The sequence below is a fragment of the Glandiceps talaboti genome (assembly GCF_964340395.1).
Source record: "Glandiceps talaboti chromosome 19 unlocalized genomic scaffold, keGlaTala1.1 keGlaTala1_19_unloc_1, whole genome shotgun sequence".
NCBI classification, from domain to species: domain Eukaryota; kingdom Metazoa; phylum Hemichordata; class Enteropneusta; family Spengelidae; genus Glandiceps; species Glandiceps talaboti.
In genome coordinates, this window is record NW_027554288.1 from 91,555 (window position 1) to 111,998 (window position 20,444).

The window sequence follows — 20,444 nt, forward strand, 5'->3', positions numbered from 1 at the left end:
CCATGTCCAAAGCCATAATTAAACTCAGACAGGCTTGAACAGATCTCATTCAAAGTTGGTATTAGGACAGTGTTCTATGACATACATGTGCATATCTATTTTCGTTGTGATACGATCCAATATGGCTGCCTGGCAGCCATTTTGTTTGCGAATTTTCATGTCCAAAGCCATAATTAAACTCAGACAGGCTTGAACAGATCTCATTTAAAGTTGGTATTAGGACAGTGTTCTATGACATACATGTGCATATCCATTTTCGTCGTGATACGATCCAATATGGCTGCCTGGCAGCCATTTTGTTTGTGAATTTTCCATGTCGAAAGCCATAACTCAGACTCCATTTTCATCATGATATGATCCCCCATACCCAACCAATCCTTTATTGTTGGAGGCATATTCCATGTCCAACAAGCACACACAACATATCTAAGTCTGTTTGTTTTAGGTTCACAAATGTTGTTGCGTGATCAGAGTAGTGATAATTCCTTAAAACCCAATTATAGCGGGGACTATATCATTATCAATGAAAATATGTAAGTACTTACCTTATCAACTTGACAAATTACAGTACAATATTCTCTTATGTCACATTGGGATGTGTGTACACGTCACAGAGTAGATAAAGAAGATATTATCTCATCTAAAGCCAACTTACACTCTCAACTGCATTTACTTGGGCCCCAGCTTCCAGCAACAATTTACAGATATCCAAATGCCCTTTGAAAGCTCCTAAATGTAGACTTGTCCATTCAGCCTATAATTAAAGGATACAATTTACTAATCCTCTTGTTATAGTATTGCAAAGTATTATTCAATAATTATGATTGTAATCTATTTGTGTAAATATACAAATATTTTCTTGAAATATTTCCTAAGTCTCATTATTATTATTATATAGATTGATTAATGAGCAAGGTCAGTAATTGTGAGTGACTGTCGGGTCCCACAGCCGCCGACCACCGTGAGCTGGATCCTGCTGTTGACAAAATGCAGAATGCACACACGCAACCACTTGTTTGTAATTTGCTAACTCAACATCTTAGTTCTCACTAGATAAGATTATACAAAAATCCCCTTCACTCTCTGGAAATTCATTTGGCATGGGTAGCATTTAAAAAAAACACACAAAGAGAACACAACAAATACTAATACAAATACTTGGTTTCCAGGGATCTCTGTCTATGTGAATGTTGATGATATGCCTAGATTGCTATAGGCAGTTCTGACTTCATATTTCTGATTGTGAACTTGACAACTTCAAAACAAGGCCACATGGCTGAAACTAAGTGCAATGTTTTCTGGAAGTACTCAGTGCTTGCATTGAATGTGGTAGAATAAAAAAATTCAATCAATGAAATAGGATCCTTCCAATTGTCTATTGACTTTCATTACCTCAAAACAAGCTGTACCCAAATGAAATATGCATAAAATACACATAAATCATAAGTTCAACATGTGTATTTCTCTGTGCTCTAGGTAAACAGGATTTCGTAAGCTGAGCCAACAATGCATTGTGGGTAATGTTTCATACTGCGTAGGACTTGGTAGGGGAAACCCGTGATTAGTCATAACATATGAAAGTGAGTATGGTGATAGGTTATTCAGTAGTAGCCCCATGTGCGTAGACACCACCATTTTGTCGAGTTGCATTCCAGTAACCAGAAAAGCTGCTTGCTGTTTTTAATATGTTAGAGTTTTCAATGTGTCGTGTCATGTGAGTGATGTAACTGTCCTAAGTTGGAAGCTTCTTGCTATTGTTTTTCCTGTTTTAAGCTGTTTACTTCACTACGACATTTTCACTCAACCCGTCCTATTTTTAACTTTGATGTTTCCTATGTTATCAAATATGCAATTGATCCAGTAAATAAGTTCCTATCATTTTCAATGTACAGGGTCCTATATCACTACAATTCCACGAGTATCTGCACTAACCCTGAACTATTACTTATACCAGTCCAACCATGTCTCTTGCAATGTCCCGACCAATGAGAACAAAGAAACCTCCATACATTTACACTCCTTCAATATCAAATCTTGATGGTAACAGAACTAACACCAACTATTCACAGAATACCAGAAAAACCATTACCAAGAAAAATGAAGCAGCTTCAAGAGTATTACATTGTGAAACTGAAATAACTGGAGGTGGTGTTGTACTAACTTTATCTGCTGCTGCATGTGAGCTCATAAAGAACTGTTGTGTTAACTACTATAAAGATAAACATACTACAATGCATTCAAAGATATACAGTAATGGTCTTGAAAGTGAACGTCCTCTGTCAATTAAAGCATGTCCACTCTTCAGAATCAACATATATCACACAACATCAACATCATTATGATAAACGGAAGCAAAATAGACAAGTTCCTAGTTAATGATCTCCATCATTTTTATCCTGATTGAAAGGCGTGGGCATGGGCTATATCTGAACTGGCGCCCATGCCCACACCGTTTCACTAAGTGAGCTACACAGCCAAACAAGAGCGACCTTACATTAGCATCGAATGAAACTACAATCAGTCACAGACAGGCAGTTGACAACGTTGTAAACAAATTCAGTGATTGTATTAGTATATTTAAAGGTAATTTGATGGTACCTCTATACATTTCGTCTGAATATCATGTAGACGCGTACATACATGTTATAAGGATGAATGCGAACACTGTAATACATGTGTTATAGATGCTCATGAAACAGAACATCTAGGGGATACACAGACAGTTTATAGTGTATGGAACGCAACGCACTGCAAAGCGACCAAAATTTTCATGATAAGGACAATGCCCTTTTCTGAGTTCATATAACACAACTGTGGCACATATTTCTATGATTCGAACAATACTTCATGACTACGTTCGAGAAGAAGAGTACTACAGAGAACGTGTAAACGTTCGCTGAAATAAACATGAACACTACGTGATCACTTCATAAACAAATGTGAATATTTCCATACTACAATTATTACTAACTTTCTATCCAACGCTGAAGAAATACTACATAAACATTTACCAATCCACATCCACAAAGGAACATCAACAACAAATATGACACAACTTGTTCTAGACTTTACTAAACTGGAGGAAATAAATAATTAACTACCTGAAACAGATCTTTAACAAGCGACCTATCGGTCAGAATAGCTCCGCTGTTGTTTTTTTGTTTTTGTTTTTTTATTTTGGTAACATGTAGAAGTGGTTCAGTTCTTCAGCTCTTCACTATTCAGTTTTGTTTTAACGATGTAATAAAGTGGTTAGTGGTTTCATATGATGTCTCACTATAAACACATTTTACACAGAAAGTTGGTAATGTATTGTGTCTTACAGCTTTAACCCTGGAAAATTTTAATGATGAATGATATAAACTAGGGATCTAAAATAATTTTGAGGCAATTCGAATTTCAATTTTCTAACACATGTACCAAGTCAACAACATTCAACTTGTACTAGTTGTAGTAGATATAACATCGTCTGATATTTTAATTTACAGAGTTTCTTGTGACCAGTGCCTGTCAGCAGACTCGGCCAATTGTTTTTCATCATTCCATTGTATTTAAACCTTATACTTGATATTTCGCAATATTTATAATTCTCAACAAAATACCTCAACATGCCTCACCTCGCTCGTACTCAAAGCAGTCCCAGTATGATCACTGACTAGTTGTGCTTGCATACGGAGTAATGCGGGACTCGATTCTGACAATTGTCCCTACTATTTGTTTAGAGTCAAGTCAGCAATATAGACTCGTGCACCACCTGTCGTATGTAAGCAGGGCTAACCACTGACATGACCAGAGAGAACCTTTGTGGCTTTACATGTAAAACGGGGAAAGATACGAAAAATATAATGCAAAGTCTGAAGCCAAATTAAAGTTGCAATTATTTTAATTATTTTTACTTGCCAAATATTTGCATTTTGGAAATGGCAAGACACGTTCATGTCGTATAACTTTACAGTCATGTAAACTGTCGACCAATAAACAAAGTTTGGTCGATTCACAGTCGGCAATGAGACTGCTCTTGCATAACTGCAACCGCATGACTGGGCATGCCATCCTTAGCCGAGTTGTCTTCATTCTGGTTCACTGTCACTGCAAATTGCACGACAATATAGAATTAATCACAAGTTACATGTTATCTGAAAACATCAAACTTTTATAGTGGGTCTGAATTGTGATTTTAGTGAGAACCAAGAACGTCCTGTGGTGCTACTTGCTGTGGAAAATCGCCCGATCAAACGAGGTCAGCTTCAGCTTCTGGTCAAATCAGTCGTAGTTACTTGCCATAGTTATTTAAAACACATAAAAATACACCTTTTTGCGAAATTTGTAAAACTTTCCGGTCCGTATTAAGGAAACTATATGAGCGAAAAACCGGGTCGAAGTTTCAAGGCCTCAAGTATGTGTCTTGAATTCGTCGGAAAATCGGTATTCATAAATGTAATTCCAAAGTTTTGCTGGTACGAAAGAAGAGATGTCAGTTGAGGTTTAGGCGTTTACAGTATCTAAAATGGTGGACTCTAGTGAAAGTTACGGCGAGTTGAAAATACCCAAAAATAAGGCCCGTGAGCAGCCATTCAAAGTGTAATGGTCGCAAACTGAAGGATAGATGTATGCAAATGAGGATGTTGTGGATTGGCTGATTATGTAGAAGGGGTGCAGAATTTGGATTTGAAGTTTACAACCCTGTTTCGAACAAACGCTTGTCATTTGGGCACAATGCGTAGAATTATGACTATAGCACATATTACATTGCTTGTGTGACGTCAATAGTGTCTTTTGAAAAGTGGCAGTTTACCTAAAATCTCGTGGTCTGATTTCCAATATGGCGTCGGTCATAATACTCATTAATATATTCATTTTTTTTCAAATTACAAAAAAAAAATCATAAAAAATAGAAAAGAAGATGTGCTGACTTGAAATTAACAAATCTGAGTAAGCTACCCCCTGCGCATCAACACACCAGATATCAAAGCAATCTGACAAGTAGTATTGGAGGAGATGATGAAAATATCATTTTTTGGAAAAAAAATCATAAAAAATTGAAAATGGCACAGATCAACTTGGCATGAACAAATCTGAATAGCCCCCCCCCCCCCCCCCCCCGGAAACATGCACACTAAATATCGAAGTATTCTGGCTGTTACTTTCGGAGAAGATGATGACAATATAAAAAGTTGACAGACACCTATGATTCACCTATACCTCTATACTCTATACCCACCTATACCTAAAGCTACGCTTTCAGCTTTCGCTGACAGCAGAGCTAAAAACTGGAACGGGTTTGTAGACAGTATTATTTTGACCTGCACATGACCAGAAATAGGCTTATATCCAATGTTACTTAGTAACATTATGTCACTGTGTGTAATCTAGTGGATTACTGTCTTGTACTCTGTACAGTCTTATTTTTATGTTCTTTTGTTGTTTTAAGTTGAAGTTTCAGTAATTGGACTTCCTGAGCCGAACTACAATGGCTGGACGTACCAACTGAACTGAACTATGGTACATCACACACACTTCTGAATTGCTCCAAGATTAACATCTGTTTGAGATTGCTTGAAAACAGTGTTATTAGCACAGATGAACTGTATTAATTCATGCTTAAATTCATTCAAGCTATAGACCTGATAAAGTGTCTTGTTCATTTATCTGTCTTACTATTTTGTGTGATTTAAAGTCAAAAACCACTGGCAAGATTATTTTGATATTTGGAAAGGATGTTCAATTCAGTTTCTTGTTAGTATATTTTTCAAAAAAAAAATATACATCTGCCAAGTAACACAAGACCATGCCCATAGCAACAGCCAAATCGTGTTGCATATTGTATATATAACAGGGATGGATAGGCAAATAAACATAAAAAATAGTGTGCAAATATGCCTACCAACATGACCATGAACATAGCAACAGCTAAACAGTGTTGTTTATTGCAAAAAGTAAAGATAGGAATGGGTAGGGAAATGAATAAACTTCTTTAGTATGTTTGCAAATAAGCCTAGCAACAAGACCACATCCATAGCAACAGTCAAATGATATTGCATAGATAAAAAAAACAGTGATGAGTAGGCAAGTCACTACACATTTAAAAGCAAATGCCTGTATAACTCCACAAGCTATCAACATCATTATACAGGCAAGTGAATGAATATTCACAAAATGTATGCAAATATAATTAACAACAAAACCACACCCCTGATGCTGAAAATGTGCAGTGACAGCATATATTCATTGTTCCCAAATTTACTTTCAAACATTAGAATTAATGTGTGTTTATATCCATAAGCTTATGAACTGATATTGTCATCCAGTAAATATAAAGTTTATCATCAAAATAGCTAAAGATTGTTTTATTACCGGTACTTTAATAACTAATCAATGAGTTATACTTCTAATATATTTCATAATGACAGGCATCTATTTACTAGTATTATTTAATAACTACTATTTAAAGCAAAATTAACTGTTCAATGACTTGTACATGAAATATTGTAATTGGATTTGAAACTGTTTTACTGTTGAAAAATTCATGGATAATTATGCTTGCGAAAACACATGAAACACAGGTTGATTGGCACATTTCATCTTGAATGTAAAGATATATACTATAGCACACATTCTATGCTCAATTGACCATTCACCCTGGGCACTGTACCCACTCCCATTTTAGTTATCTTTGCTACTGTTACCTCTGACCTTCGCACATAGCTGGCAGCTCATGTAAGTATACAAGAATCACTCTCATAGCTCCACTTGTACACGAGATCCCCTTGGACTTTTGGGAATTAGCAAGTACACATCACACACATTTAAATCCGAACCGAGCACACACTAAGAACTGTGGAGAACTTAGCAAAAATGATGCATTCATTAACCTTAATGGAAGTTCCCCACTTCTGCTTGATCTGTTGTGTAAACTCCCTTAATTTCCATTAACGTCCAAATTTACATAACGTACATGTATGGCTGAATAATTAATGCAAACCATATAAAATTATTGGACAGTTTCTTTGGCCGGGGAGGGGATTGGAAGCGGTCTCTCCCTGTTTTTGAAATTGGCAGTAGAGAATTTGGGACATTTCTACAATGGCATGACTTTGTTGGAATTATGGTATATATTCGTGTCCCTGTTTCTTATCTGTATTCTTTAATATTATTTCATCCAGAGTGATATACATAACTATACATAATACATAATGTATTACCTACCACACAAGTTACAGACCATGTCACATTCTACTCTTCAATATAAAGGGATTAATACACATTGTACATTTTCTATTTTGGACATTACCCGGTACATGTTATTGACACTAATACAAATCACCACATCTCATCAGACTTCAGTTTGTATTATACATTGTAGGTATTAGCACCTAAAGTTCTCTAACACACCAGTGACTTTACTATATCTATAATGGTATATATATGCCACTATACCAATGTTATGGACACTACATGTACATGGACCGTTTTGTATGTGTTATGCATGTGAAACTAATCTTGTGACAGCCACTTTGAAGTCCAAACTGAGTTCAGCTTCACTGCTAAAGGAATTGGTTAACATTACGGGCATTTGACTAAATGAACGTATAGATTATGAACATAACACAGACACACAACTAATTTTGAAAAGACATATTATGATCGATCGTTTTTAAAACTGTGGACTTTCGTTATTATAGTTTCAAATAAAATTCCATTTAAAGTGAATGAAAAGTGTGATTTTTTAAATGTGTAAATTTGAACTTGTTTGGTTTGCTTGCTGCCCTGTGGCCTTGACTAGGATAATATGTGGCTTGTTGACAACACTAATCCACCGACCTTTATGCACATTCTCAAGTTATACGTTATTATTACTGATATTTGACAACTCATATTCCAGTCACTTGTTATTGGCAACAGAAATTTAACCCTGATTAAAATCAGTTGTCAATAAAAACTTTTACACCAATTACCGATTGTTGTTACAATAGAATCATAGACCCACACTTGCAACTATAATACAGTATTATATAATGGTAGGCCTTGATTTCTGTAGTTCCTCCTATCATGGTCAATGACACCTGGCTGTTCTTATTTTAATGACCTAATCATAGTTACCAATTCTAGTCAGTCAGATGTAGTCTGTACAACGGTTGATGACCATGGTTGATGACCATGGTCAACCATGGTTGACGACCATGGCCAACCATGATAATTTGTGCCAATTTACATTTCCATAGCATCATGGTTGACCATGGTTGACCATTGGCATATAACCATGAACTACCATGGTAGTTCATGGTCAACCATTGCCACTTTCGCCTGGGTCATTTAAAACTTACAAAAACTTTAGCTTTTCGAAACTTAGAAATATTACCTTCAAGGCTACAACTAATCTACAAATTGCCTTAGTAGACACACACAAACTCTAGTTCTGTTAGGGTAGATACCTAGGACTTCCTCACCCCCAGAGGTCACGCATGCAGTCAACCAACAATCAGATACGCCAAAATGTACTTCCATAATGGTATTAAACTTGTCATAAACATTTTAACCAATGGCATTGTAGCACAAATGTACAGTTTAAAAAAATGTTTATCCACATGTTGAACCATGCTAGGTATAGGTGGTCATTTGCTGAATGATTATTCAGTTGCCTATCCAACCATGCTGTTATCTTTGCAATATATGCGATCATTTGGCTGTTGGTATGGGCGTGGTCTTGTTGCTAGGCACATTTACATACATTTTTAAAATATTTATTCTTTTGTCTATTAATTCCTGTTCTCTTTGCAATATATGCGATCGTTTGGCTGTTGGTATGGCCAGGATCTTGTTGCTAGGCATTTAAAAAAATATTTATTCATGTCTATTACTTCCTGTTGTTATCTTTGCAATATACGTGATCATTTGGCGTGGTTTTGTACAACGGGTTGTAGTGGGTGGAGAACGTTCCACATCGGCAGGTATGGAATCAGCCATCCCACAGGGAACAGTACTCGGATCACTGTTATTTCTCATATACATCAACGACTTACATGAAAACTTACACTCAACTGTACGACTGTTTGCAGATTGACTGCATAATTTATAGAAACATCAATAGTAAACATGACACTAAAACACTCCAGGAAGACCTAGACACATTATCTGAATGGGAAACCAAGTGGCAAATGAAATTCAATCTAGATAAATGTTATGTATTACGAATTCCATCATCATCAAGGTCAGACATCATCACCAAATATGTATTAGACAACTCTATTTTACAGGAGACAAAAACTCATCCATATCTAGGGGTGTAGACATTCATCAAAATCTAAAATGGAACACCGTCATGTAAACAGAATAACAACATCCTCTGCAGGACGAACCCTTGGTTTCATTCGCAGGAACCTAGGCTCATGTACAAGATCAAATAAAAAAGCAGCACACATAAGCATATAATGATCTCATCAGTGATATGCAAGTTAGGTGTAAAAATGTGAATTTTGGTCAAAAATTTCTATTTCAAAAAGTACTTGGTCAATGAGACTGAAACTTGGTGAGATGTTTCTAGAGGTGTTACGCTGCAGATTTTCTTCAAAATATTTTAACACAATTGGCCCTGGCAACCATGACCACGCCCTTAGCAACAACCAAATAGTAGTATATTTTGGTCAAAAATAATAACATCGTCTACTAGGCAAGTGAGTAAACATTCACAAAGATAACAGGGATTCTTAGACAAGTGAACAAACATTCAAAAGGTGTATGCAAATATGCCTAGCAACAAAACCACGCCCATAGCAATAGCCAAATGATAATGTATATAGGAAAGATAACTGATTATTAGACAAATGAATAAATATTCAAAAAATGTATGCAAATATGTCTAGCAACTTGTTTATATAGTCTACAAAGTACATTTTTTCTGAGTACAGTGAATTGGCACTTGTCTAAGTTCACAGTTTCAATTTCTGAATTCAAAGTTCCTTAAAGATAGTATAATATCATCCATGCCATAGCTTCATGTCAATCATTGATGGAGTTCAATCCCATTTCATGAGAAATGACAGTATGTACATTTGTATATTTTTATTTCGATATGTATAGTGCTATATTCTGATCACAGTAACTGTAGTATATATCTTCTAGAATATGTAGCATGAATCACTGACAATAAATACACTCAAGATCATAGTTTTTGAAAAAATAAGTGTACGCACCACCATTACAATTGAACCATTGATTTTTCATGCTTTGAATATGCAAAATACAGTACCAACAATCAAAATAATATTAATTTTTGAGTGGTCACTAAGTGTTTACTTACTGGCTATTTCGTATGGACTTTGCATACAATGCGAAGCAATAGGATGTCAACAACACAAAAGAATGCTAAGCTAGACAATACAGTTAGTCAAAGTAAAATGTGATTCTCCCCTCATCCCATTTCCTAAAATATAGCCCCCCCCCCCATATAAGTTTTCAGAGAATTGCCACAAGTCATGGTAGTGTGATGTATTAGATTGTATGAAATATAGTGGCAATGGCATTGTAGGACAACTGTTCAATTGATTCAATATTTGCATACATTTTTTGAATGTTTATTTATTTGTCTATTAATCCCTCGTTATTTTTCAGTGATCATTTGGCTGTTGTCATGGGTACGATATAGTTGCTATGCACATTTACATACATTTTGAATGTTATTCAATTGTCTATTAATACATATCGTTATCTTTGCAATATACTGGATTGTTTGGTTGTTGCTATGGGTGTGGTCCTGTTGCTAGGTACATTTACATACATTTGTTGAATGTTTATTCAAATGTCCATATATCACTTTTGTTATCTTAGCAATATGCATGATCATGTGGCTGTTGCTATGGGCGTGGTCTTGTTGCTAGGTTCATTTGCATACTTTTTTTAAAATGTTGTTCACTTGTCTAAGAATCCCTGTTGTCATCTTTGTGAAAAACACCACCGTTTGGCTGTTGCCATGGGTGTGGTTATGGTTGCTAAGGAGATTTGCATACATTCTTTGAATTATGCTTACTCATTTGCCTACCTGATGATGTTGTTATTTGACCAAAACAAACTGCCATTTGGTTGTTGCTATGTCATTGTTGCGAGGTCAAAAATGTTTTACAGAACATCTGCAGAATAACAATGTTAAGAACATTCCCACCAAATTTCAGGCCAAGCTGCCCTGTAATTTTGGATTTTAACTTTTTTGACCAAAAATCATGATTTTGACCCAAAACTGGCTCTAAGTCGGCTAAATTGCATCATATCCGAAAACAAATTGACGCGCATATGTAAGTAATAGTTCATTATCCATTTAATAAGTTTGAAAGAAATCTATCAATGAATGTCCAAGATATGACTCTGGACGCACACACGCATGCACAGATGGACGGACAGAGCCCAATCTATAAGCCCCCATCCCAGACTACATCCGGCGGGGGGCTAAAAAGTGACACCCTCTTCTAATACACCTTTACGGAAAGGTACCAGGATGTTACTCAAAACGATGCTAAATGGGGCTGGACTATTATGTTGCGTTGGTAGCAGACATGTTCAGCAATGGCGGCAGTGAATGTACCTGTGTTCTCTTGCTCTCAACAGTGTTGGGCTCACTCTGTCCGTGTTCTGATCTCGGCAAGAGAGATAAAAAACATTGAGGGTGCCAGAGCTTTCATTTTGGCTGAAACGCTACCAGTATCTGGTACAAAAAAAATCTTGGTTGATCGGTAGGTTTGATTTGTCACATTTAAATGTCTGCTGAGGTTTCTTACTTCATGCTTGTTTGTGGTTACACGGTGTCAGTCTAACAATATAGTCTAGAGCTCAGCAAAAATATCGACCTGTTCACACGACATCGGGACGGTTCATCTGTACAAGGCATCGGTAGAGCTAGCTTTGCCATCATTCTAGCATAAAACTAATATTGCATGAAATTACTTTGAGTGTGGCCGGGTGGCCGGAAACAGTACTTTGTTTGTATAATGTTACATTGTTTTTGGAATGTGTATAACTACAAGCAAATACAATGGTTCCTACAGGTCAAGCAGTGGCTGATGTTGTGCTATATATTAAAGAACAGTATTATGTAATAAAATTACTTGATGATTTCTGACTCCTGTACGTGCTACAATTGCTGTACATTATTACACTGTGTAGAAATGGATTTCTTGTCATCAGCTGATATCCATAAAAAAGTGTTGTCTGTGAAAACGCAAATATATATATGTAAATGTAGCACTATCAAACTTTAAACAGATGAAAGGTGTATTATATGTGTAATGTTAATAAAGTGCTGATGAACAGATGGATGTATTCATGTTTGTTTGTCCTTGATTTGTTCTGTGTGATTGTCAGTACTATTTAAAGATTTTTTGATAAATCATCTAAAACAATTATCTTCTAAAACCAATGTTTTTGAAAAATTTAATATCTTGTACATTCTTCATATCCTTCAAGGGTAAATAATTATAAGGAGTAACTAAAAGTCAAAGTGTTTGACCCAGATGTGAATAAATCATATTATACCATTAAAAAACTTAAAAGTACTGAAGTCATCAACATCGTTCAAGCTTCCTGAAAGATAAAATTCTGTCCAAGCCACCATCAGATAACAAATTTACTAGAGATTTGACAAGGTTGCCATTCCTGACATCTGGAGATATAGATGATGCTTTAGAACTGTACCGCAAATTCTCAAATAAAATCGAGGTAAGCAGCCACATTATGTAAAGTAGACATTATTTTTTTCTTGTCAATGTCATGATATATTATTAATCTTGAATTATGGGTAATAATTGAACTTCACAGATCTATGACATGTCCCTCATTTTGGAAAATATGCTGTTGTTTGTTTGTTTGTTAAGTACCAACAGTATATACTAGGCCACATACAATATGTCACTTATTTGTGTAGTGTACATAATTATAGTACAAATTAAATGTACATGTGAATATAATGATTGGCTGTTTTCCTTGATTAAGGAAGAACTGTTTATAAATTGTATTTATTTGGATAGTCCAGATATAAATGATCTATGTTAGGGAAAACATCAAAATCAAAACATCGTAATTAAGTATCGTAACGAGTAAAGACGAGTAGCTACCAGTAGTTACGATTTACTATGGTGAATATTCATAAGTGTCGACGCATATTCATGAACCTTTAGCTTGTAGACAATAAAAAGTAAACACTTATTGTCTATTATTCATAGATGTTACTGACTGGGTGACAACCGAAACTACTGACAATATTGTATTATATTTAAATTATAATGTTGTTTGTTATTACCCCAATAGTGATTATTTTGTTATGTATTATATTACAGGGTAACAGCAGTAGCGTCAAAACTGGCAACAACTTTAGTAAAGGATTTGCCCTCTTCCACTCTAACTTTGTTCATGGCATCAAACTAGATGAGGATCCCAAAAAAGAGTTGGCTTATATAAAGGGTTTCTGCTGGCATCTATGGTGAAGGGAAGAAAACACAGTTTGATGGTGGTGCTTAGTAAATCAAACACTAAATGTGTGGTTAGGGCAGTTTGCAAATCAGAATGTGTTGCTGGGTATGTAACATCTACAGTAATTTACAAGTGTACAAGTCCTGGGGGGGGGGGGTGTACAAGTTCTGGTGTGTGGCTAATACTGTAAACCCAAGACACCATTCTAAATCAATACCTCATTTCAAACCATTACAGGTTTTTACAAAATCAAATTTTTAGACCAAAATACATTTTGTAGTAGTTCCATATTTAGGAAATGGTGGATTGCATAATGAGTTTTCACTTTTATACTTTTCCCCCAGGAACATTTTGAGAGGCATTTAATGGTAGTTATGATTTGATAAATGACATGACAATGGACCACATTTTTGACAAAGCAAAATTGAAAGTAATGAGGATGGACCCCATTTTAGACTCTTCAGCTCAAAAAAGACAGACCTTATTATAGACCAAAGGGTTCAAAAACACACTCCAAGTCTTGCGGCTGGATATGCATAGTGAAATAGGGAAAGTAACCCCCCCCCCCCCCCCCGGTACTAGTCTTACATGCATCAGTTCATAACACTGCTGTGCAATATCAAAAATACACTTGCATACCTGTATGCACATGTAAGTGGAAATGTCCGCAGTATTCCTTGTACTCAAAATCAAATGATCACAGTTTACTTTTCACAAAATCTACAGTATTGGATGAACATATCTCCTTGACACATCAGTACCATTGTTAAAGTACTCAGGCTACTGCACACTTGCTGTGTGTTTTACCTGTTGTACTTTCACTTACTACACTTCTGACAAAACAGAGAATACAAGAGCTCAAGCAAATACACCCAGCCTTTCAACACTGGCTCTGACATTTCATTTGGATTAGTCACATTGTTGAAATTAATAATCAAATTTATCTTCAAAATTAGACAGCCCTGTTTTATTAGATAAAATGATAAATGAACTCAAATAAATACTGAATAAGTTACTGAGGAGTTACTGAACCTGAAATATATTGACTAAACATTCTGTTTGTTTGTTTGTTTGTTTTAGTTAGAAGAACAGTAACAGACACATTTCCAGATAATTTATAACACCCAAGGGATTTATCCAACATAGAAGCAATTCAATTTGGTAAAGAAAATGAAAAACTTGTTTGTGAGTTGTACAGAGAGTACATGAGTAACCATGGTTCACCAGTAGTGACCTCAAATGTTGGATTAATCATTAATCCATCTGTACCACATCTTGGTGGCACTCCAGATCAAAATGTGTATGATGTACTACAACATGATCCTTTTGGTCACTTCTGTCTTGTTAATGATAATGGCAAAGTCAGGTTGAACTCCCAGCACAATTTTTTCTATCACATACAGGGTCAAATGGCCCTCAATGGTCTTAAATGGTGTGACTTTGTTGTGTACACTAAACATGATGAACTCTATGTTGAAAGAGTAAGATTCAGTGAGGAACTTTGGGTACATAAAATGTTAGCCATACTTACTGCAGTTGACATTGAAATGATCAGATACTTAACCTGACAGAATTATAAGACACGGATAAACAAATGTTGTAGTTCTGCTTGTAAGTCAGGAAGTGCTGGACACATTTTTCCTCCAAAGGCATTTTATATTACATAGATATGTAGACTAAATTTAGCAAAAAATGAAGTGGCAAAGTCTGTAAAAATAGTCTAACTTTTGGACAGTGTTGGTATCAAAAATGCAACTCAACATACTAAAACATATTTAGGAGCAAATCGATGTTGGCATAGATTGATAGAGGTGGTTCTGTATACACAAAGTCATGGTAACTGAGATTATGATAGTATTAAAAAAATTCTTGATACCCAATGATTATATGTGATATAATAATGGTGTAAAGTGTACCAGTTCCTGGATATGACCAAACAAATAACACAAATCTCTGTTATCAAACCTCTTTGTGCATACTCAACAATTGCTGTTTTTTGTTTTGATGTCAATTTGTTCCTGGGTGATCTTTAATAAGTGCTGTGTGTAACGGACTTAATGCACTTATCATCGAAGCAAGGTATTTTCATCAACAGCGCCCTCTATCACGGACATCGACGTTGTTAGTAGTTTCTGTACAAAGTTTATATCTGACTAGTTGTTGATGTTAGAGACTGTTTTATTGCAAATAAAGAGTAGTTGTAGTCCTAGAGTAAGTAATTTTACAGAATACTTTGATGTCGATGCTTAACTTGTATGTTTTGGTCCCATGAATCAGTGCCGCTGAAAGCCATATCTCGCAACTTGTATTGAAAGATGTTCTTACGCACTGAAACATAGTTCCACGGTTATAGTAGAGTATGCGTAGATTTTTGACTTTATTGTAACATTTCATACCTTGTTTATGGTCAGTCTGTGGTAGATGTAGTTTTGAGACAATCAGATTGATATTTAGTACATATTTCCTTTCATACATCGTGTAGTAATACAAAGAGTAGTGTATGTAAACAGATAGAACATTTTGTAACGAACGAAGATGAAGTAACATAATTGTCATCAATATTTACCTAGAGTGCCAGCTAAAAGGCCCACGAGGTAGTATAACCTTTATATATTTGATTATTATAATGATAGAAACCATTTTGTTTCATGATTTGTTAGTACAGAGTGTTTATAAGTCTAAGCACTAGTTTGTAATTACATTCAGCGTATACCTGACCATGTGTATTTCTAGGTCATGTAGTGTTTGTATTATGTTTCAAGTTCTCATGTAAGTTCCATTTGATTGATTTACCAGATCTTACGTTGGTGTAAACAGAGTTCATTAATAAAGGAATGCCATCAGTATAAAGATCGTGTTCGCCTAAGTTATTTAGTTGGTACCTCTACACTGTGTGTGTATTATTTGTCCTGACTGTAGTTGAAAATGATGCCTTATTTATAAACTTTACAACTATAATCAAGGGGAGTTAACTTTTTGCTTCTTATATAGACAGAAACTAAAACCATTGTTGCAACATGTTGATACAAGTTTATACAGAAAGTTGATGTTATTACACTTACTGTAGGGTTGCTCGTCTGATACTATGTTTTACTTTGTGCAACAATAGCTTTAGTTTGTCTATCATAGGTAGTTGAAAGTTTGTTTTCTGTTGTAATAAAAAAGATACATACTATTTTAAAAGAAAATCAATTTTAATGATCACTTCAAATGAGAAATATTATGTATATAAAAGGTGCATAATATAAGTCGAGATATTGAAATAGTAGGGAGGGAAGTAGGATACAAATATATACAGCTTTATCAGTGAGTCTCTACTATGTTACAATATTAACAATGAAGTATACTTCATTGCTGAATAAGCAATATTTTATCAACCCTTGCTAGGTTTTCACTAGGATAAAGCATTGTTCAGAACAAATTTTCTCATATTTACATCTGAGATTTTAAGGTGATAACAAAGTAGTGAGTCGAAAGCTCAATGCTAAAAAATCTTGAGCTGCTTGTGTGTTACAACCTTTGTAAATCAAAGTAGTGAGTGTTATTCACCAACATCGACCATTTGGTCACATCACTTCATGGTTTAGTCAATTTCTAATACACACAAGAAAGAGTAGTATCCTATGACCACTTGATTTGTATTCTATGTATAATATGATGTGTAAAGTGTGATCTTTTTTTGTAAAACTAAGCAAAATATCTAAATATTGTTCCTCAATATTTTTCTTTGCTCAGCCATGGAAAGTATGAGTGACCTTAGGAGACTAGTCACTACTTGTCAGTAGTAACAAAACATTAGGTTACAAGTATTGTCTGGATGAATGAAGACAAATATTGGGAATAATATAATAGTATACATCCTAAAGCATAATGTATGAAAACATTTAGAAAAATAATGGTGAGGTATGTAGGCATAATCTTTATTTTCGGTTCAAAAACATTAATTTGGCTTATGCATGGTATCATTAGATGTTATTCACCAATGTTATTCTTCATTCGGCCAAGGAAAATATGAGTGACCTAACGGGGGGGGGGGGGGGGTCACTATGAGTCGCTACATGAGAAGTAGGTCGTGAGTATTTTCTGGTTGAATAAAGAGAAATATTGGAGAATTATTGTAATTATACCTGTTCAAGTATAATTTGTGAAATGTCAAGGAAAATAATGGATGATTTGGAACATTTTTATTCATAATTTGTATATCTATATGATGTGTTCAATCAGTACATCAGAAATAAATAAAGTTTATTTTCAAGAGATAACCTTTTGTAGTGTTGAACTTTATATTTATTCAAAAAAATGCACTTTTAATAAAGAAATATACCATATTACTATCATCCCCACCACATCCCTATTTACAATGTGACCTATATATCTCAACATGACAAAATGTTTTTTTGGAACTTCACTAGACTACAGCACACTAACCAAATATTTTCTATGGATCCATACAATGTCCAAGGGATCACCTGATCAAAAATGTGCCACCCCTTTATCCTTCCAATAGCCCGCTCAATATGTATTCAGACACTGGCTATTTTCTGGGTTTCAAAAACATCACTGGATTTCATTTGCTTTAATTTGTCCTGGTTGACATTTGGGGGGAATATTTAATGTTACACCCCTGTCAAGGAGGTTCAGAAAATTGTAAATAAAGGAAAACTGATGCCATAACACATCTGGACACTTGTCTGCTTGATTTGTATAACAAGCTGCAGCACAATACCACTTTCCCATGCTTGTATATAATTCACTATCGATAAGTTTGTAAACGATACACTGGTTGCTAATGTAAACAAAACAAATTGTGCTCAAATGGTGGCACGTCTCTGAACTTTACCCCCTTTAGCCTCGTTCTGATTAACATCTGGGTACCTTTCCATAGAGGTGTATTCCCCTGACCCTCCCCCTTGTAATTACTGAAGGCTTCCTAATTTAACTTGCATCATAATTGGGTTTGACTCCATAATTTTCATTTCTATTAGTTTTGCTTTTTAAAACTATATACAACGGAGTCTAGTTATACTGAAACAGAGTATTCTGGTCTGAGGTACATTTCTATTTATCAGATATTGAAACAGAATGAAACTTTTCTAATTTTGATACTGTATTTCATCATAACAGGAGGCATACATGATGGATGTGACTTATTTCAAAAGTAAGAGGTAACAATTTAATGCAGCTTATTCCTCATTTATTGAAAAACACCCCCCCCCCTCCCCGTCTAGTTTAGTATTTTTTTCAGTGACTCCTCTGATTCCTCAGACCTCCTCAGATCATAATGACTCCTCCCTAATAAAGTATAGTAAAAAGACTATCATTCATTTTCATTCATGAATAGTTAAATTAGTTTACTCAGAAAACAGTGGTTCTTCTAACAAGACTTATAAAGTTATGTATACTGATCAGAACTTTAACCTGGTGTATCTCTGAAATTACATGTCATGCAGGTTATGTACAATCATGAAATGGTTCCCTAGCAACCAAACTTTATGGAAATGGTTGTATCTTCTAGAGTTGTGTTCCCCTTTAATGATAAATTGGCAGTACACCCCTTAGCCATATGTATGTATAAAATGTACACCATGTGTATTCATAAGTAATGTCCCCACCAAATACTAAGGCAGACAGACAGACACACACACATTTCACAATGCCTATAGCCCTACTGAACCTAGATCAGTTGTGCTAAAAATGGTGACTCTCATATATACTGACAGTTGTGCATCAGTACATCCAGTAGTGGTTGGCAAGAAAACAAAAAATGTTGTAATGTAATGTGATTCTAGCACCCCTCCAACCAAAACAGAAAAGCTTAGCATTCCCCATGTGACCTTAAATCACCCATCGATATAATCATCAATATAACCAGCAATTGGCAAAAAGAAAACAATGGTAGTCAGCACTCGGTGTGATAAAACCTCTACTGGTTTTCAATTTGAAAAAGTGTTTTTTTTCGGATGAATTATTTGCCTGTGTTCTATATTTCGCCTGACATGTGTTCTGTTTTGTCTTTAAGTGATTTTAGCCAAAATATGATAAAGTGTTAACAATGGAAAACAAAATTTACATATTAATAAATATTGTCTTCCACAGGAGTATATAAGTAATAGAAATAGTTGTGTTAATTCAGCCAAGGAACACCATAATTATACTCTAAGGAAGCTAATACATTTCTTGATGTCCTTGGTGGGGGGTGGGGGGGGGGTCGGTGGAATTGCTTCGAAAATCCACAAAATTTGAGTGACCCCCCTACCTGGCTTGAAATTTTTTTGTAACCCCTCTTCCTTGACACAAATTTCTTTCATAACCCCCCCCACACACACACACACACACACACACACACACAAACACCACCACCACCTCACCATTTTACCATCATCTTAACTCAGTAACTGTTAATGGAGCGCTACAAACATTATACAAATTGAGGTTGAGTGTTCCATTGAAACACCACATGCACATACACTCACACACATATATACATATGCGTACATACGTACGTACGTACGTACCTACCTACCTACCTACACACATACACACAAACATACATATTGCATACATACATACATACATATATACATACATATATGCATACATACATACATACATACATACATACATACAATACCAAACTTTTTATTTTGAATTTGAATTTCCTTATATGTTATGGATGTAGCATATTTCAAGAGGAAGGGGTAACAGTGAAGGCAGCTTATTCCAAAAGTATTAGGTATTAGTTGAATGAAAGTTTGAGGGATTCAAGTGTGGGTGGGTACGAGAGGGAGTTAATCCCTCGCATCTCAGAGATTTTTGAATTTCAAGGACTAAAAGAATGCTTTTTGGTGATATTTTCACAAGTAAAATTTTGAGTAGCCCCCCCCCCCCCCCTTCACTCCCCAATTTTTTGGTAACACCCCCCCCTCCCTCTCACTCCTCAGTTTTTTGAGTGACCCCCCAGTCGTACATAATTACAGCTCCCTTAAATGTTG

The 20,444-nt window shown here is 35.3% G+C and overlaps 1 protein-coding gene across 2 annotated transcripts in view; it reads right to left on the reverse strand.

Annotated features, from left to right (window-relative positions):
* The window catches only part of LOC144453241 (putative palmitoyltransferase ZDHHC13), a 194,533-nt gene that overhangs the window by 31,575 nt on the left and 142,514 nt on the right, over positions 1–20,444 (reverse strand). For both annotated transcript variants that reach the window (XM_078144511.1, XM_078144512.1), the window contains exon 7: positions 656–754. In XM_078144511.1, the coding sequence (XP_078000637.1) occupies positions 656–754 (99 nt within the window). The remainder of the gene's footprint in view (positions 1–655; positions 755–20,444) is intronic.